The sequence below is a fragment of the Lissotriton helveticus genome, chromosome 1_1 (assembly GCF_964261635.1).
Source record: "Lissotriton helveticus chromosome 1_1, aLisHel1.1, whole genome shotgun sequence".
NCBI lineage: Eukaryota > Metazoa > Chordata > Amphibia > Caudata > Salamandridae > Lissotriton > Lissotriton helveticus.
This window is the reverse complement of record NC_136057.1, coordinates 1,243,029,669-1,243,049,305: the sequence shown is the minus strand read 5'-3', so window position 1 is coordinate 1,243,049,305 and position 19,637 is coordinate 1,243,029,669. Positions and strand designations below refer to the sequence as shown.

The 19,637-nt window shown below is 44.9% G+C and overlaps 1 protein-coding gene across 1 annotated transcript in view; it reads left to right on the top strand.

The window, feature by feature from the left end:
* The window catches only part of TPRKB (TP53RK binding protein), a 103,320-nt gene extending 97,906 nt beyond the window's left edge, over window positions 1-5,414 (top strand). The window contains exon 5 of the mRNA XM_078656957.1: window positions 5,057-5,414. Within this exon, the coding sequence (XP_078513083.1) occupies window positions 5,057-5,143 (87 nt within the window). The 3' untranslated portion in view covers window positions 5,144-5,414. The remainder of the gene's footprint in view (window positions 1-5,056) is intronic.
* Window positions 5,415-19,637: the final 14,223 nt, after the last annotated feature.

Here is a 19,637-nt window from a genome sequence, read left to right as displayed (position 1 = left end):
CCCCCGCCTTACAACTGCCCCCTGCACGCTTTATACACAGCCCCCACAAATATTTATCACCTGCTTAGAGCAGGTGGTAAATGTTTGTGTCAATTCAGACGAAAAAAGAAATACCAAGCGGAATACTACCTGGTGAATCTAGGCACGCACAGTAATTTCCTGTTATGTGAAGTGTCATTCGTAATTGAACTGTATTGGTGGGTTGTTACTGCACATTACTGATAATTACTGGTGCGGAATTTGCACCCTGCATTGTACCATGCAACTTGTAATCTGGGCCATGGTGGGGATAAATGAACAAGTATGAAAGGCCCAGCTACCACAGACATCCCACCACATCTACAAAAATACACAACAGGGGTACTCCACCGTTCCTTAACTTCAACAAAAGACTGAGAATGCTTTTTTCATCAGAACGTGATAGAGGCAATGATATTATATTGCATTGCCATTTGTGTAGCACTTTCCTAAGCCTTGAATGGTCCAAAGGGCATATCTGACCGAAACATAACTTTATTTTCTTAATGCTTTGAGATTCTGAACAGGAGAAGCAGCATCCAACTCCCTGGCCAGCAACCCATGTCTGAGGTCGCTGGGACCTTATATGGTCTGCTAGTGGTTGGTACATGTCTACACTGATTGGTGGTTGTATCTGGTGTTTCTATTGGATTAGGATTAGTGTCCTCATTGGTTGGGTATTTGAGGGTTCTGATTGGTTTCTGGGTCTGTGATTCAATCATTATAGAGTTGGGACTAGAGCTAGGGTTAGGATTTCTATTGGAAGTAGGGACTAGGGCTTCCCATGTTATTGGTTGTTGGGAGTAGGTCTAGGGTTAGACCTTTAATTGGAAGTAACGATTAGGGCTTCTGGTGTGATTGGTTGCTGGATTAGGTGTGGGACTTAGAGTAGGGTTAGGCTTTCTATTGGAAGTAGGGACTTGGTCTACCTGTGCCATTGGTTGCATGGACTTGTTTTGCGACTACTGGTAGGGCTAGGGCCTTTATTGGACGTAGAGATCAGGGTTTTTTAACTGATTGGGTGCTTGGACTAGGGCTGAGATTGGCTGTAAGGTCCTGGTCTACTATTGGTTCCTAGATTTTAGGGCTAGTGTTGTGCTGTAATTACACATAACAGACCTTCCATCAGTTGTCCAACAAACACCCTCCTCTCCCTTCTACCATAATAACATTAATGCACAACACACACTGCACACCACCACACTTTGTAGCTCTTGCAACACATATACTTTCAATGTAACTATGGATCTACATATTTATCACTATCTTCTAATTTAGCATTTCCAATGCACTACCCTATTTCTCAGCCTATACTTCGCTCAATATATCTTCTAGCCGAACCTTCTGACTCATCTCAAACTTCTTCTACTACTCCTTCCAATACACTACCCTATCCCTCATCCTATACATCTATCAATATATCCTCTACATCCACTCTCTCATTTATCCTAAACCCCATACCACTAATATGATTGCCAAAATAACCCTTTCTAGGCTCTCTCCTACTCTACCCCTCCTTGTATCATCTGACACCTCTTTTACTATACCGATCCCCTAAAACAAACCTTTCTAAACTCTTTCCTCTGAGTCCTCCCCTCCAAAACTCCTTTTTACTCATCCAAAAGTCTCCTCCTATTGCTAAGACCTAAAATAAAAAAAGAATAAAAAAAATATTTCACTCTTTTATCCCTCCACTATCCTTTTCAATCGAAATTAACAGACTGACATGTTCACTTCTCAAATTCCATATTAAACTATACTAATATACTACCCAAATAACTGAATAACATATCCACTACTCAAATTACTTCAATTTTTATTTTTTAACTATACTAATTTTCAACAGTAATCCTTTATGGGTTCCGGAGTGGCGTGCTACTCACCAGAAAAGCGATTCAACACCCATCAGGGGTAACAAGTGCTATATGAATGCAAATCTTTCTTCCCCTTTTATCCCTCCGCTATCCTTCTCACTCCAAGTAACTGACAAATAGCCACCACTGAAATTACTTCATATTTCACCATATTAATTCACCACTAATCCTTTGTAGGCTTCCTGAATAGCGTGCGTCAACAAGCGCTATAGAAATACAAACCTTTGTCCTCCTCTATCCTGCTGCTATCATTCCAAATCCAAATAACTGACTAACCTATCCACCACTTAAAATGTACTTGCATGTTTCACTATACTAATTCAACACTAATCCTCTATGGGTCCCAGAGTAGCGTGCTTCTCGTCGAAAAAGCGCTTTGATGCCTCATCAGGGGTAGTAAGCGCTATATAAATGCAATTACAATGCAATACAATACCCTTACACCGAAACAGGCTGCACTCCTAGACTTCTGTCCATCAAGTAGAATTAAATGCCTAAGAATCTTCTCTTTCACTAATTTGCTGTATAAATTCACACAGAGACATAGCAACAAAACCTATTAGGCCCATAACTCTGATCCTAACGCATGACAGCAAAAAATTATATATATAGATCACACAATAAATAGCCACTGTTCCATCTATGGCACTTCACAAAGTAGAGTGCTACCCTTTTTCGAATGCACTTTGGTGCTTCTTTAAGAGTATGAAGCACTGTATAACTACAACTACAATACAATACAACATAATCAAACCCTACTGCACTGCGAAGCCATAACCATGACAATACAAAACTAGGCAAATCTCTGTTGACATAAACTATCCCTGCCTTCTATAAACATACAGACTTTACTTAAACCCTAAATCAAAGTTGTGTTTTAAATTTAGATCCATGCACAAATGGATGTTGTCACGCAGATTGAAATTTTGAAGTGTGCTTTAATTACCACATTCTGTAGTTTTTGTACTGACAGATTTCACCTGAAAAAGCCTGAGGAAATCTATCAGGGTAAAATACTATAACAGAAGTGCAGAACTTGTAGTAATATGTGTGGTAAACGCTGATTCCTAACGTTAGGCGTCATTCTGAGGTGAAGCTAATTATATTACCTATTCAGTACCCCACACCATGGTAGCAGCAATTACTATGTCCACTAATTAACACCCAAATTGTACATATCTGTGAACCATCACCTTAGTCTCCAAATCTGTCTTGTGCTTCTATCATGATAATATCCATACAGGTACATAACTTACAATATGTTAGTTTGGGGTCCCCTAGCACACCTAGTTTGACCATTCCCCCCCCCCCCCCCACCCCCCCCCTGTATAACTTCATAGCCCATAATAGCCCAGGTGACGTATATCCAGTTAGGACTCTGAAATCTTCATCTGTGGTTATAGCATTTTACTGTGTTCATCTGGCACTGCCACTAGTGGACAGAAGAAAGGGATTGTCAGACTCCTTTTAAAGAAGTCAGTCTTGGACTGCGGGGCAGAAGCTAACTATACGCGTATGTTACTTTTGCCAGCAGTCACTAAAATTGGTGGATCGTAATGGCTCACTGGTTTTCTAAACATCTTTAAGTCCATGTTTTGGCACTGGTACTGCTTCTGTGGCTTTACTGAATGAGTTCAGACAAGAGTACAATAATAGAATTTCTACCTGCCTCATCCTGCTGTTGTAGTTACGCCATCCTTCTCCCCTAATGAGGAACTTGAAGAAAAACCTCCTTTTCATTTTGTGGCACTTGAATGTTGGTGTTGTTAATGCTACCAACATTTAAAGATTGAACTATGTCAATGCTTGCTGTATTGACCCTCCTCAGTCCCCTACTTACAAGTTGTCAGGCGTTCAGAATACAGTAACGTAAATTGAATATCAGGAAATCTGATGGGTTCTCAGAGGCTTGCTCTAAGCTGCAGTGGTTGCCTGTTTCTAACAGGATTCACTATAAAGTGCTGTGCCCAGGGAGCCCATTACTAAACAGGCCCCATAAAACGTATTTGTTCACTTCCAAGTCTAAGTGATTCCTTCATTTTGTCTCTTCCCTCCTGTTATCCGCCCCCACTTTAGAAAGGTTGGGTGGGGCATGTGGTATGAGGGGCCTATTCCCTAACTTTTGTGGCTTCCTCTATTTGGAGCTCACCCCATCTTGGCCTGTGCAAAATAGAGGAAGCCTCTTAATACTAAACTATTTTATTCATTGTCTTCATATCTTTTCTTGTTTTTCAGCACCAAGATGCATTTAGACATTTGTCGAACTTTATAAGTGTCAACTCAACTCATATCTTGCATGTACAGGTTATCAGTATATTTAGGGAGAACCTCAGGCACTAAACGCAGTCAGTAGCAATTTTTAAAGAAATCGAGCACAAAGGGTGGATTGGGGCTCTTGCCTTTTGGTGATGTCACCTTAGGGATAGCTCAGGTGTCCAAAGCCTGACCAGTGGGTAGACTGAGAGCTAGCTATGTGAAGCCTGAAAATATGACATACATCTAACTGGGGGCCTACCTCTGCCGCCTAAAGCAAACGCCTCCACGATCAGCTTCTCAAGTGCATGGTAAAACCGATGCAGAATTTACTTCAACATATGCCTTGCATTGTTTTTCTCTGAAATGGTGTCTATGCAAAGTCTCTAAAAACGCTCTGCACTATTATTTGAAGTGTTAGCCTCGCTTGGTTTGGTTGATCTACAACCCCAAACCACGAAGTTTTGTTCTGTCTTTGCCCCCTGCTGTACATCTACCTGAACATTACATTTCAACGTAAGTTCATGTCAAGGTAAGAATAGTAAGTTTAGATTTACCTTGACAATGTAACAGTAGGTCATGTTGGGGTTGCAATAGTTTGCGTCATGCAGCCATTTTTCCCTTAATGTATGTTTCATTCTAACTACCCATTCGTACAAATAATTCTAGGTGATCAGAAAATTACTGTTTACTTGCAAGGGGTAGGTTTGTGTGTCATATCATACATCTTAGACCGACTGAACAAATAAAGGGCACAAAGTAAATTGCGTCCGTATAAGCTTACTTGAAACCAATGCTAAAAAAAGTTTTATAATTTTTCCTTTTGTGGAACATCATTGATTTGGGTTTGAAGACTGCTCCTCTCCTAACTCAATATTTGTTTTGTCTTTTTTTTGTTTTTGTCTTTACAGCTGTATAAACTGACACCTCAGGAAGAGAAGATTGGCACTCTGTTGGAGGGTGTCATATGCAGGATGTCAACAAAAGATGTTTTGTGACAATTGACTTCATTGTTGGCTGACAGCGCTATCATTTTGTTACAAGGTGCAAAGATCCTAGCATACTCTGTTTGGACTATCTGTATCAGATAATTAAGAGAATGTTCACACTCTTTATTTTATAAAGTTCCTGTGTAAGATTTCTTAAAAAAGCACGTTTACGATTTTTTCCTCCATCAGGTTTGTTGAACTTTTCTCTTTGCGAAGCTGTAAAAGGATAATAATAATGTATTGCAACAAGTAATAAAATGAGTCGCCTTTTTATCAATAATCAATTTTTGTTGTTATTCACCAGAAAGGCTCTCTCATGGCGCCATTGCAATAGTTCTATTTGTGGGGTGAATGTTACTACTTAGATTGTGTGACGTGAGGCAGAGCTGTTCAAACTGTCTGACAAAATGTAAATCAGCTTGAGGGAAGTTAAGGTTTAACATGCTTAGAAAGTGAAACATATATTGCTGTACATATAGACTACTATACTTGTCCATAAACCTTATTATTTGCTTCATTACCACCTGTAGGAACATAAGAACGACAAATGGACCATAGTGATGTTCCCTTATATTTACCATTGGAGAGTGGTTTGCTGCAGTAGACCACATCTACTTAGTGTGAGAGGTAAGGACAGTGCAAGGACAGGGTGAGAAGAAGACTTGGAGCCAATAGGCTAGGTGAAGACTCTACTATGTTAGATGTTTCTCAAAGAGGGACTGTGAGTGCGAGCGAAGGCAGCTGAGTTAGCATACAGTGCAGCCTGCTTCCCTGGCACCTTCCCCTTCATTATCCCTGTACTGCCCCTTTGCAGCCCATAGCACATTGAGCATCAGGTGCGCTTCTTGTCGATTCTGCAGGACAAATTGGAAGACATGTTCCTGCACTCAGCGCCACTCCTGCACACTCATGTTCAGCTAGATAACAGCTGAGAGTGGGACATGGCAGTGTGTAGTCCAAAGAGTGAGACTGCCTTCTCCAACATTCCTGTGACAGGAGTAGCATTGATGAAGTCAGATCGGGAGACTTGAAATATTCCCTTTTATTTAGCATACGGCTATTCTCTTGGGATCTACTTCTTTTAAAAATGCACACAATACCTACATTTGCTCTTGTTTCCAGTTAGAGACCCAATATGATCCCTGCTCTGTCTCACTAGGAGTATTTCATATCTGCATGCTACACCTTTATCTGCATTATACACAATGCTGCATGGGGTAGAGGATTTTATCCAGAGTGCTTAGAAAATTTAGGTTTGAGGCATATAGGCTGCAGATCACACACTAGTGCATAGATCGCCATCTGGTGGTGGGCCCAGATGATTACACTTTGTTGTTGTCCTGGAAGAGTCTTTGTTTGGTAGATGACTCCTCCTGTGGAGCATAGTGCGCATGGGCATCGACTCCATCTTCAAATTGTTTTTTTCCGCCATTGGGCTTGGATGTGTTTATCGCTCTGTCCCATTACCGATCTCTTTCGACTTCCATTCCTCAATTCTACTGTTGGTATTGGATTCGATCACAATTCTCTTATTACTCATGTCGAAAAAGATTGCACTTCTCGATTCCAGCGATCGTCGGGGCCGTTGGGCCAAACTGCGCCAAGTGCCCTCGTTGTGGACACAAATTTTCCCACACTGATCTACATGAGGTGTGCAATCTGTGCTTGTCCCCAGAGCACGAGAGCCGAGATTGCCAGGCCTGCGCTTCGTTCCGGTCCAAGAAAACTATCAGGGACCGTGGAGCTCGAAGAGTCATGGCGCAGTCCTCTTCATGGACGCTGGATCTCATCATAGACGAAACTCCAGTGGATCTAGAGTCCGAAGAACAAAAGCAGGAACACGTTGTCATTTCCGAAGGAGAGAATTCAGCTTCCGGAGACGAAGGACAATCAGACGATGACTATCTCCTTCTAGCTGGTCAACAGGTCGTAAGTACAAGCGTCAACCCTGTTCACACCCCCATATCGGGTCAGGCTTCGGTTCCACCTCCACCTTCGGGTCCAGGTGCACACCCACCCACCACAAACTTCTGACGCCCCGCCTTCTGGCGGTAGTTTTTCCTCACTTCGGGTGGATACGAAGGTGTTCGGAGCACTTGTTCCAAATAAATTCTCGCCATTGGGTTGGCGTTTTTCTTTGAGGATTAATACTTGGGGAGAGGTACCTACGCAGAGTATTTATATAGGAGGGCATTATCTCGGTGAAAATAAGTTATGTTGTGACAAGGGCGAGTGCGTCCCAAACGTGGCCGAGTTCCGGTTGTGGTTTTGGCTTCAGAACTTGTGTGTAACCCTGTCCTGAAGAGGCCAACAAGGGAAAGGTTGAAACGTGGACACGTCAACAGTCAACTGGAGGAATCTGTATAAATTATTGATTCATTGTATTACTTTGTGCCTTAGTAGAGTTAGATCCACTGACTATACTGCCAATCCTAGGCACATTGGTCATATTCAATCTAAGTGGTTCTCCTGAATTGTTTAAGGGGACACTTATTTGTATATATATATTTTGTGGGTTATGTTATGTTATGTTTATTTATGTATTGATTTCATATATGTGCGAATAATTGTATTGAGTGGTTTGTTTCCACTGTTGATGAACGCCACTGCTACTTCAAAAAACAAGATATATTCATGATGAATAATAGTCATCCAAGAGAGAGTAATTAAAAGTACTCGCCTCAAGTCAAGTTTGTTATATTTATTCCTTTGATACCATTTTCTTTGTATTTCAATTTGTCCTTTACCCAGGTATTGAAGGGTTAGTTGGGTATATCCCTATGGTTTGTTCATCGCCGCCTTCTGGCTCGGCAACGAAGATTACCAAAAAGCCTCTAGGCGGCTCGAGTCAGCCTGTCGGTCCCGATAAACAAAAAGTCCTCAAACCAAAACTAACTCCGGCACCGAAGCAAACCTCGGTACCCAAACCAGTCGAGCCGAAAACAAGCTCAGCACCGAAACAATTTCCACACCGAAGACTATCGAACCGAAACCAACTCCGGTACCGAAACAAGTCGAACCAAAGTCCACTTTGGCACCGAAACACACTTCGGCACCTAAAGCTGTCGAACGGAAACGTGCTTCGGAACCAAAAACTACGGATCAGAAAACATCCGATCTGAACAAGAAACACGATACAGAGGAAGCTTCTCACCACAAGTCTTCGGAACCGAAACCAAAATCTGCTCCAAAGACTGTAATAGACACTGCTAAACCTTCTAAACAACTCGGCTCCAAGCAAGAAAAGTCAGTGCCGAAAAAGGATACTTCCACAGAAGAGCTTTTCCGTCCAGACCCAAAACAAAAGACTCTTCTTATTCATCCAAAGACTGGACATGTCATTACTGTGCCTGAAAAAAGAAAGCTGGACCCTCCCACCACACCTCCAGTCCCTCTCAAAAAGCATGCTCAGATTTCTCCTATAAGGGTACCTTCACCACTTCCAGAACTACCAGATCTGGAAATTTCCCCTGCACATTCACCATTCATCCCACACAGTCCTGCACCAGCAGATGATGATGAGTATGATTATTCAGGGGGGATAGAAGATGAGCAACCCATCGATTACCCAGAGGATATTCCTGGACCATCAGATGATCTTTGGGAAGATTATAATGCGCCAGATGCCCCAGATTTTCCACAAGATGATGCATGCCCTTCTGGGCCATCTCCTCAAGATGACACTATATGGTTTACACAACTCATTCATAGAGCAGCCACCTTTCATGGAGTCGATCTTCACACTGATCCAGTAGAAGATGACTTCCATATGGACACACTATTACCATCACATAAAACCATAACCACATTACCAATGCTTAAAGGAGTTGTAAAACACGCACCAGAGGTATTCAAAGATCCCTTCAGAGCCAGGGTAATTAATCCTAGATTGGAGAAAAAGGATAAAGCAGCTCCAACTGACCCAGCCTACATTAAAGGCCAGTTGCCATTAGACTCATTAGTAGTCTCGGAAGCCAGGAAAAGAGCTAATTCGCAGACAACAGGGGATGCTCCACCCCCTGATAAAGAGTCCAAACTTTTAGATGCTTCAGGCAAACGCACCATCTCGCAGGCAGCCAACGTTTGGAGAATTGCTAACACCCAAGCTCTATTAGCAAGATATGATAGAGCTTACTCCGGTGAGCTTGAAACCCTTATGCAACATTTGCCAGACAAATATAAGACCAGGGTTTCTGATTTAATACAGGAAGGTAAGGTCATTACTAATACTTCAATCCGTTGTGCGTTGGATACTGCTGATACAGCCTCATGGGCAATAAATAAAGGCATACTTTTACGTAGGCATGCCTGGCTTCACATCTGTAGTTTTAAACCAGAGTTAAAAAACAGTATTCTTAACCAACCTTTTGACCAGCAACATCATTTTGGTCCTACAGTTGATAATGCACTAGAAAAAAATGAAAAAGGATACTGACATGGCAAAGTCCATGGGGGCTTTACAAATTCAGACTCCCAGAGCGTCCTTTCGTCGCTCCTCTTACAGGGGCGCCTCCAAAAAATTTCCAACAGATAACACCTCCTCTTCTTACAAAGCACCCACCCAATCCTCACCCAATAGAGGTTATTACAGAGCAGGATATAGAGGTAACAACACTAAAGGTAGAGGCAGTGGTAACAACAACCGCAATGCCTCCACTTCCAAGCAGTGACTTCCCTCCCCTCCCTCCAGACCATTCCACTCCTGTCGGGGGGAAATTACAACAGTGCCTACCTGTCTGGAACTCCATCACAACAGACAGGTGGGTGAGGCAAATAGTTCAGTCAGGGTATTAACTGGAGCTCACTTCCACTCCTCCAACAATACCACCCAGACAGCGTCCCATGTCACAAGAGCATCTTACACTCCTAAAAGAAGAAGTTGCCTCTCTACTGCAAAAGAATGCAATAGAACCAGTTCCACTACACCATCGGAACACATGACTTTACTCCCTATATTTTCTTATTCCCAAAAAGGATGGCTCCCTTAGGCCTATACTAGACCTGAGACCCCTAAATCTTTACATACAATCCGACCGCTTCCATATGGTCACATTACAGCAGGTCCTTTCTCTGTTAAAACAGGGTGACTTCCTTGCTACCCTAGATCTCAAGGGCGCCTACTTCCACATTCTCATCCACCAAGCTCACAGAAAGTACCTTTGGTTCATACTGGACGGTCAACATTACCAGTTCAAGGTACTCCCTTTCGGTGTGACTACGGCACCTCGAGTTTTCACAAAAGTGTCTCGCTGTAGTAGCAGCACACTTGAGAAGGGACAACATCCATGTCTTCCCATATCTCGACGACTGGCTAATAAAAGCCAAGTCATTCCTCCAGTGCATGCAGCACACACACCAGACCATTCACCTGCTACACATGCTCGGGTTCACTATAAATCAAACAAAGTCACATCTCCAACCACCCCTGTCTCAACAGTATCTGGGTGCCACAATAGATACCTCCAAAGCACTTGCATCCACCAATCCAGCAAGGATACAAAGTATGCAAGCTCTTATGCACAAATTCCAACCGCAACACTCACTACCAGCGCCAGTGTTCATGCAATTAATCAGAATGATGGCGTATTGCATCTTCATAGTACCACATGCAAGACTCCAAATGCGCCCCCTGCAAGATTGCTTAGCAAGCCAATGGAACCAGGCTCAACAACAATTAACAGATCTGGTGGTGGTGGATGACCGGACCTATCGCTCTCTGCAGTTGTGGAACACCAAAAACCTTTCCAAAGGTCGGCCGTTCATAGAGCCGGTCCCACGGGTGGTGCTAACCACGGGCGCATCCCTTACCGGCTGGGGAGCTCATTTAGCAGAGCACACAGTACAGGGCACATGGACGCCACAACAAAAGCTATTCCACATAAACCATCTGGAATTGCTAGCCATATTTCTAGCTCTAAAGTAATTTCAACATTACCTATCAGGCAAGGCTGTATTAGTCCGCACCGACAATATGACAGCCATGTACCACATTCAAAAACAGGGAGGAACACACTCCTTGCAGATCTACCGGCTGGCGCAGAGCATATGGAGGTGGACCATTCCTCAAAAAATCTTCCTGTTAGCAGAACATCTACCAGGAGTTCACAATCAGGTTGCGGATCTGTTAAGTTGTCAAAGACAACAGCTACACGAGTTGGAACTTCATCCTCAAGTTCTTCAACCTTTCATTCACAAGTGGGGCCAACCAAAGAGAGATCTGTTCGCCACACACCTCAACTCCAAATGCCCAAGCTTCACCACCAGGTATCCACACCCATTGTCCAAAGGCAATGCGATATGAATAAGTTGGTCAGACAGATTTGCGTACGCTTTTCCGCCTCTCCCAATCATTCTGTTAGTGGTGCGCAAGTTACAGCAACACTCCCTCACATTGATTCTCATTGCACCAACGTGGGCAAGACAACTGTGGTACACCATACTACTAGAGCTCTCAGTGGTACCACATCAGAAACTAAAACTCTCTCTACACCTGCTAACACAGAACCGTGGAGAGATCATGCATCCGGACCCCATGCAGCTCAACCTAGCGATTTGGCTCCTGAGGTCTTAGAATTTGGGTATCTCAATCTCCCGCCTGATTGCATGAATGTTATAAAAGAAGCTAGACGTCCCACCACTAGGGCATGCTATGCAGCCAAGTGAAAAAGGTTTGTTGTGTATTGCACAAATAACGTTAACCCACTAGATGTTTCCATCCAAAACATCATATGTTACCTGCTCCATCTACAAAGATGTAATTTTGCATACTACTCAATCAGGTTACGTCTTGCTGCTATATCAGCTTACCTTCAAAACAGACATCTGTCATTATTCAGAGTACCTGCCATCAAAGCGTTCATGGAAGGTCTCAAAAGAATAATTCTTCCCAGAGTACCACCCTCCCCTGTATGGAATTTAAACATTGTTCTCACTAGACGTATGGGTCCTCCATTTGAATCCTTGCATAAGTGTGAATTACAATTTATTTCATGGAAAGTTGCCTTTTTAATTGCTATTACTTCACTCAGAAGAGTAAGTGAGATCCAGGCATTAACAATTCAAGAACCATTCTTGCAACTCCATCACAACGAAATGGTTCTAAAAACAAATCCCAAATTCCTTCCAAAAGTCATTTCACCGTTCCATCTCAATCAGTCTATTGAGTTACCAGTATTCTTCTCCCAACCTCAAACAGTTGCTGAGAGAGCTCTCCATACATTAGATGTCAAAAGAGCTCTCCTCTACTATATTGATAGGACAAAGCCATTTCGTAAAACAAAACAGCTTTTTGTGTCCTTTTCTCCTCTACATAAAGGTAATCTCATCTCAAAAATTGGAATTGCAAGGTGGATTGTCAAATGAATTCAAATTTGTTACCAAAAAGCAAAACGCACTCTAACCATTCCCCCTAGGGCTCATCCACCCGTAAACAAGGGGCATCTATGGCATGTTTAGGAAATATTCCATTAGAGGATATCTGCAAGGCAGCTACATGGTCTACACCGCACACATTCACAAAGGACTACTGTGTAGATGTACAAGCAAAACAACAAGCTAGTGTGGGCCAGGCTGTACTCAAAACACAATTTCAAACTACTGCAACAGATACTGGTGGTCGCCGCTAAGGGAGAAAACTGCTATGCAATCAATGCACTAGTGTGTGATCTGCAGCCCATATGCCTCGAACGGAAAATGCTACTTACCAGTATGCATCTGTTCTTGGCATGTAGGGCTGCAGATTCACACACGCCCACCCACCTCCCCGGCTACCTATATCTTTTCCAGTAGTATCTTAATTAGATACACTATACATGGGCATCTCTTTCTGTTCTCACATAACTCCATCATTTTCCCTAATGGCGAAAAACAATCTGAAGATGGAGTTGATGCCCATGCTCACTATGCTCCACAGGAGGAGTCCTCTACCAAACAAAGACTCTTCCAGGACAACAACAAAGTGTAATCATCTGGGCCCACCACCAGATGGCGATCTATACACTAGTGTGTGAATCTGCAGCCCTACATGCCAAGGTCAGATGCATACTGGTAAGTAGCATTTTCCTTTCCAGCCTATCTTCAGAAGGAACACCTTGCCAGAGGGAATTACCCATAGCGGGAACCAATGAGAATTACATCTAGCGTGTTTAGCAGCAACTAGATTAATTCCCCGAATTTGTCTGATTGAGGATGTGGCTTGACCTAAAGGGTACTGTCATTGAGGTTCAGCTTGAGCTCCATCAGAGCATTCTATAGTAAAAGGTACAAGCACAGACACATCGCCCATTGAATCTAGGAGATACTCACCGAACAAATAAATCCTGATAAATCTATACTGGAAATGAGTGTGAGGGGCGGGGAGATGGAGTAAGGAAAGGTCACAGACCCAGATACAGAAGAGATCTGAAAATACCTTAAAATGATCACTTCAGGACTAGTGTTCTATGAAGTTATTATTTAGGGTCATGACTACCCACCTCAAGGAACAATCACAACCCTTGTCAGTGTGAACACTCAAAGTCACGAAAATAACTGAGCTCATCCCCCTAATAGCTATGGCACAGAGCAGACTTAGCTTAGGGCAATGTCAAAAGTATTTATACATTACCAAACACAGTAATAAAGCTGAAATGCCAGGAAATATAAAATCCAAAACTGAATTTGGAAAATAGAGCAACAGTTAATAAACAAAATGACACCAAAATGAAAAGAAATCAATAAGGGAGAACTGAGATATCACTTTTTAAAGTTTTAAGCAGAAATAGCTCCAAGGAGCATCAAGTGCCAATCATAGTCGAAGGTTGTGTCAGACCGGAACCTAGGCATGATGTGATGTTGGCCAGGTAGGTTCATCCTTGTCAAAGGTTTTTTACCTCCTGACTTAGTCCTTTTAGTCCAAATCCACCACAGGAGTACACTTCTAAAGCACCCTTAACCCAGGGGAGGCACAAAGGCACTTACAGGTTGCCAGGCAGAGGCCAGCATAGGGTCCAGTCCAAGTCCAGTTGCCACTGGTCAGCCGGGCAGATGCAGGAACGGCCTATTGTAGCTTGTTGTATTCCTGCAGCTTGAACAGGTAGTCAGACTTATAACTCTCTGAGTCAACGTCTTTGTCCTTTGTACAAGAGGGAAAGCAGGTCCATTCCTTCCTCTCAGGTCACACACAGCCTTCTTCTCTTCCCCCACTGGTGTAGAAGTTACATTAATGCCTGGCACGAGCTAGGGGGTGGGCGAGTAATTCCTGGACATGCTCTAACCAATGGTGTTAATGTTCCTGACGCTAGCCCTTCCCTCTTTGGGCATTTTGCAGATGGGAAAATCTTCGGCCACACTAAACTTGGGCTCTGATGGCTGGGTGTCTGTGTGTTTGCGGAATGTACTATGAGAATCCTAGTGCCCTCCCACATCTAACCCTATAATCCAGTTTGGGGCAGCTGCTGTACCCATAATATATGCCCAGAGATAGACAGGTATATTTTGACAGGTTGAATTGCAGTTTTTACATTACTACAGTCATGCTACATAGGTAGGCCTGAAGCCATGTTTTACACTGTAACTGTAGCAGATGGCACCACAGATGCTGCAGTCCATTAGTGGCATTAAACTTACAGGGCCTGGGTAAATTTTGTACCATATACTATGACCTTATAAGGAAGTTTAATATGACAATTAGGAGTATGCTTACTCAACCATGTTTAAAGGCAGAGCACAAGCCCTTTACCACTGGTTAGCCGGGTTAAAATGCACAGAGTTCTAATGTTAACAAAAATACAGGGTCCAGCAAAAGGCAAAAAATACCAGATTACCACGCAGAAAAGGCAGAATTCCTACATGTGACAAGAATGGGACAAGGCTTACCATGGTGTGTGATATGATAAACAGAGTTTGGCTAGAATTTTGGTAGTCACAAATGTTTCGAAAACTTCGAAGGGAGAACTAAGAGGTGGCTTGCTGAATAAATCCCCGACACTGGAAAAAAACCTAGATAAAGAGGTTGCGTTCACATGAGCCTTGGCTCAGACCCTGCAACTTTTGTTCAGGAGCAGTATTAGATGGTAGAGAGCAGAGAGTGGAAGTAAAGGGGGTATTGTATGTTTAAATTAGAGAAGAGTAGGAGGTGAGGAAATAAAAACAATATTATATAAAAAATAATAAGTATATGTTATATATATATTTTTTTGTTCTTGGCTAGTTTCACTTGTTTTTAATGTTAGAATATGTTACGCAAATATCCAAAGAGCTGATACCCTAGCAGTACCTATACGTAGTGAAAAATCAAATGTGTCTAAAATACATCCTGTTCAGGATAGATTGACTCAAAATTACATATATGTCAGTCCTTTTGCAATTCTCAAGGCTTTAGAGTAATCATGTATAAGTACTGAGTGTTTTTTATGAATGCTTTTTATTGTTGCATTTTGTTGTGTTTTTGGAAATGACCATCTTTTTCGCGGTATTCTCCCATATTTTGACCTTTTTACTGAGCCTGTTTTTGTTGGCAATTAGGACTCTGCTAACCAGAGAGCCCACCCCATTCATGGAACACATGCACTTCCAAATCTTCCAAAACTTCACTATAACCATAACCCTCGCCTACCGACCATGAGCCACCTTTACCAACCTCATCACCAAATTCGTCGCCCTGCTCACCATCAACTCCAGAGCCTACATTCTCATCTGTGACCTCAGCTTTCTCCTCGGAGAATGAAACGACCCCTGCTCCACAACCACTTCTCGAAAGCTTGAGCAACATCGGACTCTCCCAGCTCATCCCAGAAACCTCTTCACCACAAGCAACCGCATCAAATACAACTCCACTACACCACTCACATGGACCGACCACTCCATCATCCATTTCAAAATCAACCATCTCAAGTCAACCCCCCCTACCAGGTTCAGCATTCCAAGCTACAGCTGGGGCAACAACACAAAAGCAGACTGGCTCAGAGCCCACAGTACAAATCAACCTAGCCCCACATACAACCTCGACAAGGCTATCAAAAACTTCAATAACTGGATCAAGAACTGTGCAGACTCCCTTGCACCCATCAAACTCAACAAGCATAGTAGGTCAAAAAAGCAGGGCATGGTGGTACACGGAAGACCTCTGAGACACCAAACGATTCTGTAAACAGCTAGGAAGGAAATGGGAACCAGCAACAGCACCACCAACAGAACTACCTGCAAGGCTGCACTTATACGTTATCATCAGCAAATAGGAGACACCAAGAAAAAAATGGATCACATTCAAGGAAGCTCAAACAGCTGCAGGGATATCTTCTCGGTCGTTTAAGATTTCACCTGGCCCTCAGTCAGTGTCAACAACATTGCTGCCTCCCAACAACTCGGTGCCAACCTATTCAACATTTTCCACAGCAAAATCGTAAATATCTACAGCTATTTTGCACACCAACCAAACCCCAGAGAGCTTGTTGCTAACCTCCTCACCGCCAACCAAGACGTCCACCTAACCAGAAACACCACAGCGGCAATCATGCAGACCATCCACTCAGGAGCCCCAACGGACCTATGTCCCCCCACTACATCTACAACTTAAGAAACTCACCAATCAGCATCACCCTGACCTGCATGATCAACACCTCCATCACATCCGCCGCTTTACCGTATAAGGGGAAACTTGATAAAATCAACCACCTCCTGAAGAAGCCCACAGCCAACACTAATCAACTGAGCACCTCCCCCCGCCCCCATCATGCAGCATCCCTATCCAGCCAAAGTGCTTGAATAGGCCATCAACAAGCAACTCACAACGAACTTCACTATTTTCTATAAAACACTGTTGGAAATGGGATCCCCGGCTGGCCAGGGCTTTCGCCAGAGTCAGTCAGAGACCACCACACCCAAGTCAGGGCAAGGGAGTTACACGCCAAGATAACCCCTACTCACCCTCTAGGTAACGTGGCGCGAGCAGCAAGGCTAAACTTGGAGGCGATGTAGGCTAAGTATTTGCGCACGCACCCCAGCAACAACAACCAAAGGCCCACCACAAAGGAAACTCCACACAAGGTTATATAAAAATAGCCTTTGTATTACACCAAAACACATTAGATAAAACACACACTTTACAATGTGCCAGAGGCACGGGCAGAATTTACAAGGGGATATTTACAAGACAGGGCCACCTGGACCACTGTCAGGAATCAGAAGTAGCACTTTCAGAAATAGCACTTAGTACATAGAATATAGCACAAAATAGCACACAACCAGTAATCACTGGTAACCAGGACCTCACTAGCACCACCTGTACTAGGGAGAAAACAACCACCTATGTATTACAATACCTGTAGGGGTGTAAGAGGAAAACACATGATGCAATGCATAACATTCATTCAGAGGTGTAAGGAGGAAAACACATGATGCATCACAATACATTCAGAGGTGCAGAAAGTACAATTGCGCCAAACCCACGTAAGTCACCACCTGTGACTGTCCCTGTGTCCCAATGTCTGGGCCTAAACGTAGCAGTTGCCCACAAAGTGCTGGGCAACTGGTGCAGGGAAGGTTTAGAACAACGTTGGAGCCTCTCAGGGCTCCTGGACAAGAAATGGGGCCCCAGAGCCTCTCAGGGCTCTCAAACAAGGGGGGCGCTCGAGCCTCTCTCAGGGCTCGCCAAGCAAAAGGGCTGGAGCCTCACTGGGCACCAGAATGAGGGAATGGCACCCTCAGAGCCTCTCTGGGCTCGCAGAACAACGACTGTGGGCTTGGAGGAGCCTCGGGGCTCTGAACAAAGAAATGCCCTCTCAAGAGCCTCGCTGGGCTCTGCACAACTGGTTGTCCCCTCTGGGAGCCTCGCTGGGCTCTCAACACAGATCACGGCCCCTGAGCCTCTCTGGGGCTCTAAAGCAACAATGGGGCCCTGGAGCCTCGGGGCTCCTAATTAACAATGCCCCCTGAGTCCTCTAGGGACTCGCAACGCAACCAATGCCCAGTGAGCCTCTCTGGGCTCGTAACCACGATGGCCGCCGTTGGAGTCCCTCTCTGGGGAACTCGGACTAGCAAAAATGCCCCCGAAATGGTGGAGTCCTTCCTTGGGACTCGGAACACAAATGCAACGGCCCCGGAAGCCTCTCTCAGGCAAGGCACTCACCGGCTGCTTCTTAGACGCTCTCTCCGCTCCCCGGTCAGCTTCTGGGGCGGCGGTTCCTCTCACCGGCTCCTCTCTCCACCGGCGGGACTCGTCTTGAGTCGTGGTGCTCTCCTCTTGTCCCGGGGCTCTCCTCTCCACTCGGGGAGCCTCGGGAACCCGGCCGGCAGCTTCTCTGCTGCGGGGGGTGGGACTTCCGGGTTGCCTGTCTCGGGCCGCGCTGCGATTGGTCAGCCGGCCCAGTGCTTCCGGGTCGCCACGGGCAGCGCGGCGGCTCGCTTTTTAGGCAGGCAGGCGGCTTCCCAGGATCCGAGGAGTGGGCTCCCTCGTGAATCCAATAAATCAAACAAATATGCGGCGTGGGCAGCCGCTCGAGCCGCGAAGTGCAGGGTGGGCACCTGCCTTACAGAAGCGCTCCCAGGCGCTGCTGGACAAAATCAAGCGCTCTCAAGCGCTAGGGGGGCACAAACTACAGCGCTCCCAGCGCTAGGACAAAATAAAGCGCTCCCAGGCGCTAGGAGGAATCTGCAAGCGCTTCCAAGCGCTAAGAGGCAATTCCAGCGCTCCCAGCGCTAGAGGACAGCCCAAAGTCCAGCAAAAGTCCTTTCAAGGGGCAGGGGGCAAGGCTGGGCCCAGAGCCAGCACACTGGGTCTCCAGGCAGGGAGACACCCCAAGTGGCGGTCCTCTGGCCCAGCAGCAGCAGCAACAGCCCCCTCAGGATCCTGGAAGAGAACAACTTCAGTGGGGACACAGCCCCATTTTTATACAGTGCATTCCTTTGTTCAAGGGTGTAGAGTGGGGGCGGAACCAGTCGCAGCTGGTTCTTGAGTACTCTGTTTACCTCAACCACCCTCTCTATTCACTGGCAGGGCTTGGGTCATTAGACACACCACAGGGGGGCGGAGCCAGCATTGTGTGGGGGAAAACCCAGCCCATCCAGGACACAGGTACACTCCTCCCACACATCACTCATGCTAATCTCCCACTCACCACCGGGCAGACCCATCCAGACTTCCTGGAGCCTGGCATGCCAGCCAGCTCCAGCCAATCACACGCCAGCACCCTCACAGCACATGTACAGCCATGTCTAGAAATGGCGCTTCGCTACTAGACACATACATGCTGCATACACCGTTGCGCAGCATTCACTCACACGAGTTCACACATACCAGACTCAAGCCTGTACACCCCACGCATCAGGAACTACCAGGGACACATACATTCCCCATGCATTCCTATGGGCGGGCAGGCCTAGCTCAGCACATGCACTCAGAGTGCGCACGCACTTTCCACTGGGACACAGTGAAAGTGCGCGGAATCCCAAAAATCACCATTGCCAGGTCACCATTTCACGCAAAAAGTCTAGGGGTGAACCTGCCCTAAGGGCCAAAGTCCAACAT